Consider the following 10,232-nt stretch of genomic DNA (forward strand, 5'->3'; position numbering starts at 1 on the left):
AATAGAAGTTCAGATAACTTTCACTGGCTATAGAATTCCAAATAGGATTTTTTTCTGCCATTGACAAAACTCTACTGTTCTGCAGGACCATTTCCAGTGTGAAATTACAGCCCCTATGTTTGTGTCTCAGGACACAGTGTGTCTTTTTTTTCTCTGGCTACTTTTACATTTTTCTATTAGGACTTTTGAGCAATTTTCCCACTAACTGTCTCTGTCAACATTTTCTTCATGATATCATGCTTGGAACTATTGAGATTCACTGACCCCTAGGATTATAGATGCCATCAAATTTGACCTACTATACCTGGTGGTATGGAACTGTAATCCTAGCTACTTGGAAGACTAATGCAGGAACATCACAAGTTCAAAGCCTGCTTTGGTTACAGAACAGATTAAAAGTCAGTCTGGGCAAAGTAGTGAGACCCTGTCTCAAAAAGGAAGCTGGTGATATAGTTTAGCAATAGAACTTTTGTCTATCCATGTGAGGTCCTATATATGGTCCCTAGTACCATGGCATGAATTCTCTCTCTCTCTCTCTCTCTCTCTCTCTCTCTCTCTCTCTCTCTCTCTCTCTCTCTTTCTCTCTTGCACACACACACATACACACACACACACACAGAGTGAAATATTTTGACAAACAAGAGTTGAATATAATTATCTCCAGCAACTGTCCTCTAAAGGTTTTCAATGTAATCTAGGAATGCAACTCAGAGTTCTTGTCTAACATGTACAAGACCTTGTGTTTGACTTCCTAACACTGACAAAAAAAAAAAAAATCAGGAGGAAATATTAAAGTAGATTATAGACAAAGGATATTTCTGCTCAATATCAGAGTACCAAGTATGCAATCAGCAAGGATGCGAGGGTCCAATCACCAACACACACATGCAAACAAATCCCTGACCCTCAACATTCCAAAAGGAAATACGGACTAAAAAAAAAAAAATCCATCTATGATGGAACTTTGTGAGTAAATCTATGGTGTCTTGGTTCTTGCCATGGGAACCTCTTTAAAGTATAGTTGCTTAAACAGAAGTCTATGAACTGACACCTTCAACAAGCAGATCTCTTTTAATCCAGATGGCTAAACAGGGTCCCGTCAGATTAAAACCAGGGTGTGTAAAATAGGAACAGCACAGAGAGTGTAGGTCAGTGTAAAATGTAGTACTGCAACAGAGGAGAACAGATGGAAGAGCAAAGATAAGGAAACTTCTTCAACCATGAAGTGATTCACTGAAGCCTACAATGGTTGTGTAAACTGAAGATACACACTAGATCACAAGCAACCAGGAAAACCACAACTAACTAACCAGTGAGGGAAATAGCACACAATCAAACAAAAATGGCCCAGTAAACAAAGACAGGGAGGAAAACAGAAAAAATGATCAAAGAATGGTTAAATAGAAAACAATTTGTAGAACACATGTCTGTAATCCCAGCTCAGCAGAAGCAGAGAGGTGGCATTAGAAAACCAAGGTCCTCCTTGACTACATCAGGATACCTTGAATTCAAGGTCAGCCTAAGCTATATGAGATCCTGCCTCAAAAAGCAAACCACCACAACAAAAATCCCTTGGGAGGCAAAGCCAGGAAGAAAAACCTGTTAGAGGTTAGAGGCCAACCTGTTCTCCATAGTGAATTCCAAGCAAACCAGGCTACATGGTAAGACCATGACTATTAAATAAATAAATAAATAAATAAATAAGATTTTAACTGTATCAACAGTTATGGGACAAGACATCCACAGTCAGATTCAATTAGAAAAAAAAAACAATTATAATATGCAAGAAGCTCACTCTAACCAATTGTGGCAACACACACCTGTAATCCCAGCACTCTGGAGGCGGAGGCAGGTGGATCTCTGTGAATTCAAGGCCAAAGTGGCCTATGTAATGAGTTCTAGGACAGCTAGGGCTATAGACCCTGTCTCAAAAATAAAACAACCATAAACAAAAAGCCGAAACCAGCAGAGCACACATTCCCAAAAGCCAACCACATTTGAGGCCACGGAAAAGGCCATTTTCATAAATTTGAAAGGATTCAAGTCATACTACGCTCTCAGACCCCAGTGGAATTAAATTGGAACCACAGATTCAAGGCCAACCTGTGTCAAACTAAAATTTTATAAAGGGGAGAATGACCTAGGGGTGTCACTCACTTGTAGAACACCTGCCTAGCATACCAAGGCCCTGAGTGCAATCCTCAGCACGGCAGAGCTCTGGCTGCCTTGTCTGCAGGAATTAAAGGGCTGATCCTAAAATTCATATGGGAATTCAAGGGGCCCAGAATAGCAGACAAAACCTACAAAAAGAACGAACTGAAAAGAAAATTGCAATTTACAGATCTCAACACTGACTTCAAGCAAAGGATCTTCAAAACACAACTTTAAAAGAAAAAAAATGGTTTATTCTGAGTGACTTCGTGGACTCTGAATGATATGTCCATCCTGGAAGCAGAGACAGTTATAACTCAAGGCATTTACCGAACACGCTAGTGTATCAGGTAGACATGTTACAGTCAGGTAAATAAGTCTATCTTATAAGGCTCTAGAGTTTTGAGGGCTCATGGAAGCTAATGGTCTCCTAAATTAATGAATTTCAAAGGCTTTAATCTAATAGCCAAAGAGTGTTACATCAGATATAGAGGTAGGAGATAAATGGCTATGACAGACCACACTATTTAAACCTGTACATAAACCTAACATAAAGATGAATATACTCATCAATTCAAAGTCCAAGAAAAACTCTCCCATTTACAAAGAACTGATTTCCAACAGGGCTGCAAAGGTGATTCCTGGGAGGAAAATAAGCTGTTCTACAAAGGGTGCTGAGAACTTAGTACTGAGTGCAAAACAACCCAGTTGTTTTGAACCTGCTCTGTGCCATGCTAATGGATATAGAATTTAGATCTAAATGAAGGAGTTACAACTAGCTTTCTTATAAGAAAACACAAACGTTCAAAGTGGAAAAGGATTTCTGCAAACCATGAATCTGGTAAAGAACTTCTGTAAGCATATATAAAAAGGGGAATGGTGGTGAAGAGATGGACCAGTGGTTAAGAGCATCTGCTGCTCTTGCAGAGGACCCAGGTTTGGGCAGAGGATGTCCTTAAAAAGACAGACAAGTAGGCTGGAGAGATGGCTCAGCAGTTAAGAGCACTGACTGCTCTTCCAGAGGTCCTGAGTTCAATTCCCAACAACCACATGGTGGCTCACAACCATCTGTAATGGAATCTGATGCCATCTTCTGGTGTGTCTGAAAACAGCTACAGTGTACTCATGGAAATATAATAAATAAATCTTTTAAAAAAAGAAAGAGAGAAAGAGAGAGAAAGAAAGAAAGAAAGAAAAGACAAATGACCAGGAAGTACATGAAGACAGCTTGTCACTGCCCAGGAAATGCATATTAAAAGCAATGAGATCACACTTCATACCAAGTTAGGAGTATCTCCTCAAAAAGATTAGGGCAAGGAGGATGTGTGAGCTAGTTCCCAGGGGAGGGATGTACAGTGGTACAACCGTTTGGTATTGGAATCTAGACGCTCTTTAGATGACTAAGCAAATATTTACCATAGCACCCAGAAGGAAGGAAAACAAGTGCATACATACTTGTACATAACATTTGTGGAGGCCACAAAACCCAACTGTGCCCTCCTTATGTGAGTGGTTGGTTATATGCTGATAACTACTTCAATCATGATATTTAAAACTAAATTTAACAAAGAGTAAAAGTGAGAAGCAGAAGACCATGAAGTCAACACATTCTTAGAGTGCTGTTTCTAAAGAACAAATGGAAAAATTACAAGAGGAAGCAGTCATTTCTCCCTAGAACTCATGAACTAGAAACCATGTGTTGGCTCATCAGGGCATCACAAGTTTGGCTCTGTCCCACTGTCTTGCCTGGAACGGAACTGTCTTAAGAGGAGTCAGGGATGGAAGACTGGGTGGCAAGCACATTCAAATGCTGTGGGCAAGCAATGTGACTCGTAAACCCGTGTCGTGATGTCTGTCACACAGCAGCTCTTCAAGGGAGTTGTCTTTAACAGAACTCTGCAAAGTTGCTGTCATTCCTGTAACTCTTCCTCTGCACTCAACCCCAAATGGTCTAGTGTGAACTGTTAAATCTTTTCAGAGTCGCACACACAGAACTTAACATGGCCTTTGCAACACCACTCCTTAGAAAACTTCAGTCCAGAGAAAGAGGAGACACCCCTGGTGCCTCCCTGCCCTACTGCTCCATTTACTCTCTATGGAAATCCTGCACATCTCTGGCCCAAGTAAGGACCTCTGTGACTCCTTCCTCCCCATAGGGCCAGTCTCTCCCTGAAATTTGTCTTTCCTACCTCAACAGGTGAACAGCCAGATCAGTTTAATTCCTGGGACTGTGTGTGGTGGTTTAAATGAGAATGGCCCCCATAAACTCATAGATTTTAATGACTTTTTATAACTGCTTGAGAAGGATTAGGAGGTGTGGCCTTCTTGGAGGAGGAGGTGTGTCACTGGGGGCAGGCTTTGAGGTTTTAAAAGCCCATACCACTTTACAGTATCTGTCTCTCTCTGCCTGATGGTTGTCATCTCATCAATGTATGTTCTCAGCTACTGCTCCAGTGCCATGCCTATCTGCTGCTGTGCTCCCTACTACGACAGTCATGGGGGCTTTAAAGCGGTAAGCAAGCCTCCAATTAAATGCTTTCTTTTATAAGTTGCGTTGGTCATGGTGTCTCTTCACAGCAATAGAAAAGTTAACTATGATCCTGTGCAAATGGTAGGCACAGGGTTTCCGTAGAGAAAACCTAACTTAACCTAGGGTGCACCTAACTAAAGCTGTCCCATCACCAATGCCCACAGCAGTGTGTGGAATACAGTAGGTGCCCAAGAGGGACACTGTAGATATCTATTTATCACACTTGCCACCACAGTAGCTATTCTCAGTGCTAGAAACTTCTGTTATCTAGGCCAGGATACTGAGCACTACGAGAAGTTGGTATCTAACTGGCTCTGTCTAAGAACCACTTGTCACATGCTGATTCTGCCCAAAGTGTTTTCTCAGTTCTGCTGGTGGCTATCATCTTAGGGTTACCATTGCTATGATAAAATACCACAACCAAAGCAAGTTGGGAAGAAATGGATTTATTCAGCTTACATTTCTACATCACAGTTCATCATCAAAGGATGTCAGGATAAGAACTCAGGGCAGGAAACTAGAGGCGGGAGCTGATGCAGAGGCCATGAAGGAGTGCTGCCTACTGACTTGCTCCCCATGACTTGCTCAGTCTACTTTCTTATAAATTCTAGGACCACCAGCACAGGAATGGTACTACCTACAATGGGCCAGGACCTTCTCCATCAATGACTAATTAAGAAAACACCCTACAGGCTTGCCTACAGCCTAGTCTTATGGAGGCATTTTCTCAGTTGAGATTCCCTCCTTTCTAATGACTTTAGCTTGTGTCAAGTTGACATAATACTAGCCAGTACAGCTGTACACAAAATGCAGAGGTACTAAGTATACAGAGCCACTGGGCTGTGGGCAGAAGCTGGAAACTATTCTCAGCTCTACAGGAACCAAACAAACGTATTTGCATGCAGGCATCAGGGGTGAGTGAGGGAGAGGACAGAAAGCCTTTGCACAAGAAGCTACTTGACCAAAGTCACTCTGGATTACTAGATCAAAGGCTAAGAAGCAGCCAGGGCATGACCTTGAGTATCATTTCTCAGGCACCATCCATCTTGTTTTTTGAGACAAAGTCTCTCATGGCCTGTAGCTAACCATGAACTAGACTGGCTCATCAACTAGCCCCAGGGATCTACCTGTCTCGACCAGAGGCATTTGTGGTTATAAATGTGGTTTTCATTTGACCTCTGGGGATTGAACTTGGGTCCTCACACTTGCACCACAAGAATTTCATTGGCTAATCTCCCCAGCCCCACCTTTTCTCTTTTGTGTGCTGCTGGAGGTTGAACCCAAGGCCTAGTGCATACTAAGTACCAGCTTTACCACTGAGCCACACCTACCCTAGTCTTTCTTATGGTAAAAACAAAACAAAAGGAAACAAAACCAAAACCTCAAAATTGCCAGCTGGTGGAAAGGTGGCAATGTCTGTAATCCCAGCACTGGGGAGACTAAGATAGAAACATTGAGAGTTCAAAACCGCTGGGCAGTGGTGGCGCACGCCTATAATCCCAGCACTCGGGAGGCAGAGGCAGGTGGATTTCTGAGTTCGAGGCTAGCCTGGTCTACAGAGTGAGTTCGATGACAGCCAGGACTACACAGAGAAACCCTGTCTCGAAAAAACAAAACAAAACAAAACAAAAAAAAGAGAGAGAGAGAGAGAGAGTTCAAAACCAGCCCGGGCTACAAAGGAAGTTCCAGGCCACTGTGGCATATAGGTAGACAGGTCCTAGCTAAAAGAGTAAAAGTAACATTGTTGTGCTGACTGGAAAGACACATCAGTATGCATTATGTCTACAGCCTTGTAGCAGCAAGGAAAATTAAATGCTGCATACCTGTAGTCCCAGCTCTGGGAGAAGGCAGCAGGTTCAGGAAAGGTCATTCTGATCTATGCAACAGAATCTGAGGACAGCCTCAACTATAACTAAGAGGTAGTAAATGAAAGTGAAAACCGAATAGGAATGTGCACTGAGAAGAGTAGCACCATTCTGTTAAGACAAGTGTCAACACAAAACCATAAACTTACTTAAAATAGTGAGTGTTGTTTGAAATAAATTTCTAGTTTAAGAAAGTTTAAGTAAGGAAATCAATCCTTAGATTTTACCAATGAAGACTGGGGAGCCAGATGCTGGAACAAAAAAAAGTCTCCTTGTTCAGAGAAGCAGAGAAAACACTCAGCTGACCTTTCTCCTCAGTGGATGTCCCAGAGGCCATGCCCTTTTTCCCACACCTTCATCAAAGACCCCCTCAAACTGTGTGCCCTTCTCGACTACTTCCTGTGTATCTCTGTCCATCTTCCTGACTTCCTCTTACTCTCTATGACGTTTTAATACTTTTATGTTCACTTCCTGTCAGCTGGTGGCTTGCTCCACCTATTGAACATGGCCGACTTTATTTAATCCTGTTTACAATATTCAAGCTGAAAGCTCTTGGATTAAAGGTGTGTGCTAGGGCTGTTTTTCTAGGAAATAACACAGCCTGGGAGCTTAGAGTGTGATCAAATATCCTGCAACAATTGAGTGTTCTTGTGTTTTGTTTTGTTTTGTTGGTAATATTTTTTTGTAACTCAACTGTGCAAGTACCTAGTTTTAACTCTAAAGGTTGTTGCAATGTCAGATACTTTACAGGCTCAGTTCCTGGGCAGCACCTGGCACAGCCAGCTTAGCCTACCCAAAGATCCACCTCCACTTCAAGGAATGCTTAACTTGCCCTTGCCTTCTCCAAAGGTGTGGGGCAGACTGAGTACTTGGGCTTTTATAGTGTTCCTCCATTTATAGGCTTGGCAGAAATGAAGATATTCTACAGAGACCAGTCCCTTAATCCACTATCAGGCTATTCAAACAATGGTAATTCCAAAGAAATGGTAATTTCCCCTAGGAATATCACGCTGGAAGAAAGAAACCATCCCAGCAGAAGGGGAAACTTGTCTCAGGGACAGAGATTTTACACAGTTCTAACCTGCCAGACCACTTTACAAGATAACACTGAAGCCTAGACAATGCTGAGCCAGTGTTGGTCAGACCACACTTTTGACACGGACTGCTTAAGCTAATCTTGACTATTTCAACTTTAGTCTCACGTCAGGACTCCTAAGTCAGACTTGGAGTGATTTCCTCAGCATTAAATTTTTTTCTGCTTTCCACTTTTAGCCTGGCTCTGAATTTCAGTTTGTTTATGAGAAGAGGTGACCAGATTCCATAACACTCAGGATACCACAATTCAAATCAAGGGAGCACAAGGCTGCTCATCTTTGCGCAAGCGCAACGGGAGGGTCCGGACTGTCCTCTGCTGGCCCCGCCCAGACCCCGCCCCCGGCCCCGCCTCGGCAGCAGGCTTCCGCTGCCCAGCCTGCCGGTCATCCGGAAGGGCCACGCCTCAGGCGTCCGCGCGCCAGCTAGGGCGCCGCCTCCCTCTGCCCACGCCCTACCCGGAGCTTACCGCGTCCCCTGCCGCTGGCAGCTCCTCCATCCTCCGCCGTCTCCATCGGCCCGGCGCCAGGCTGTCCATGCGGCTTCGCGTACCGCCTCTCAGGCCACCCGAAGGCGGGAACACACGACCACGTGTCTGGAGAAGCCAATGAGAGGGCGTGGGGCGTAGCCTGAACTCCACTGCGCCTCACAGAGGGGCTGCAGGCAGGAGTAGCCGAAACCCGAGTCTCCTACGACCTGAAGTGGGAGAATTCTTCCACCCCCCACAGGTCGACGCCTCGCAAGCCGTGACTGGCTTGTCGCTTCTCGGTTCACAAAGTCAGTCCCAAAGGTCGTTTGTTTAGGATTTGCCACGCTTCTGCAACCCTTGGTCCGCGAGAGGCGCGCCCTCCTCTCCTTCCTTGTGATTGGTTACTGATTCTTGATAGATGGGTTCACGGACCAATCGGTACGCCTGAAGCTGCGCTGGGCGTTGTCTTTGGGCGTCCCAGTCTGACAGCTATTAGTTTTGCTCTGTGGTACAAGAGGACTCAGATACTCAATCTGGCCTAATGGGCAAAGCCCTGCCGCGGTTTTGCTGGAGGGTCACAGGAACACCACCTGGGGCAGGGACAGCCACAGGCGTCGGGGATTGGTGATCTCGGCCTGGCTTTGAGGGAAACTACACACTTGACTTCTCCAAAGGCATGCCAGGGTTCCTGCGGGGGCTTGTGCAGGTCCTCCCTCCCTCCAGGGCCCACCGCAAATCTCTGAACTGTTCTGTGCCAAAGCTCCCAGACCCCCATGCTTTACTGACCAATTAAAATAAAACCAGTTCTTTGGCAGTGATTGTTTAGCAGTGGGCATGTGAACTGGTTTGAACCAGTGGGAAGTGGAGAAGGTTGCTTGGAGCAGAGACCATAAGATCCCCTTTCCCAGTTCTAGTGCAGTGTTAGCTTCCTGAGACGATGGCAGCCTTCACATCAAGAGGACAGCTAGTTCTAAACCACGTGGCAGCTGGCTACACTCCACAGTTCTCTTTTGAGATGCTCTGAGCTTACCACAGGAAACCATTGTGGTGAAGTTCTTGAAGCTGTCCTTAGGTTGCTTGGATCTCCAAGTGGCTATTCTACCTCAGTTCCTATAAGAAATAACTTTGGCTACTGATAGAAGACCAGGAGATATTTACCTATTTTAAAGAACTTCTCAGGCTGGAAGTAGTGGCATATACCTTAATCTCAGAATTTGAGAGGCAGAGGCAGGAGGATCTCTTGAGTTTGAGGCCAGTATGGTCTATGTAGAGAGTTCCAGGTCTGCATCTCTGCCTCAAAAATTAAAAAAAAAAAAAAAAAAAAAAAAGTAAAGTACTCTATTTTAAGCCAAGTACTCACTAGACGAATTGTCACAATCTTGTGTTACACACCCTCCCTACCTGGTATGGTATAGTCTTTGGATTTATGAATCTATTGAATTTTCTAAAAAGGCTGGGCAGTGTATCTTGGTGTTGGAGTACTTGCCTAGTGTATTAATCAGCGTTGCCTAGAGGAATGAAACCGAAGGGATTTTAAAAACAGGAAGGCAGATGGAAGAAGGAGGATCAGGTCATCAAAGGTCATCATCATAGTGAGGTGGAGGTTAGTCTGGGCTACTAGAAACTGTCTTTAAAAAAAAAAACAGGGCTGGGCTTGTTGGTGTACACCTTTAATCCCAGCATTTGAGAGGCAGAGACAAGTAGATCTCTGTGAGCTCTGGGCCAGTTTGATCTGCATAAAGAGTTCTAGCCAATCAGGTTTACATAGAGAGACACTATTTCAAACAAACAAACAAAAATCATAAGAGAAAAACCATGGCCTGGAGAGATGGCTTATTAGTTAAGAGCCTCTATTGCTCTTGCAGAGTGCATGTGCTCAGTTTCCCACACTTACGCCACCTGACTCACAATTGCCTATAACTCCAGCTCCTGGGGATCCAACATCTTGGGCTGGCACTCACATACATGCCTCTCAAAAAATTTAGAGCTAAAAATAAATTTTTCTATAAAAAATAAGAAAAGCAGCAATGAGAAAGTACCAAATTGATCAAGATCCCTTTCTTGTAGTCTGTAAGTGAAAGAGAGAGAGAGAGAGACAGAGAGAGAGAGAGAGAGAAAGAGAGAG

General features: G+C 44.0%; 1 protein-coding gene across 2 annotated transcripts in view; it reads right to left on the reverse strand.

Moving 5' to 3' along the window:
* Window positions 1–8,479, reverse strand: part of C1H10orf143 (chromosome 1 C10orf143 homolog) — a 34,975-nt gene extending 26,496 nt beyond the window's left edge. The window contains exon 1 of one of the 2 annotated variants that reach the window (XM_076912343.1): window positions 8,108–8,479. In XM_076912343.1, coding sequence (XP_076768458.1) covers window positions 8,108–8,176 — 69 coding nt within the window. In that variant the 5' untranslated portion in view covers window positions 8,177–8,479. The remainder of the gene's footprint in view (window positions 1–8,107) is intronic. The other variant, XM_034518473.2, reaches the window with a different exon arrangement.
* Window positions 8,480–10,232: the final 1,753 nt, after the last annotated feature.

Source organism: Arvicanthis niloticus, chromosome 1 (assembly GCF_011762505.2).
Source record: "Arvicanthis niloticus isolate mArvNil1 chromosome 1, mArvNil1.pat.X, whole genome shotgun sequence".
Lineage (NCBI taxonomy): Eukaryota > Metazoa > Chordata > Mammalia > Rodentia > Muridae > Arvicanthis > Arvicanthis niloticus.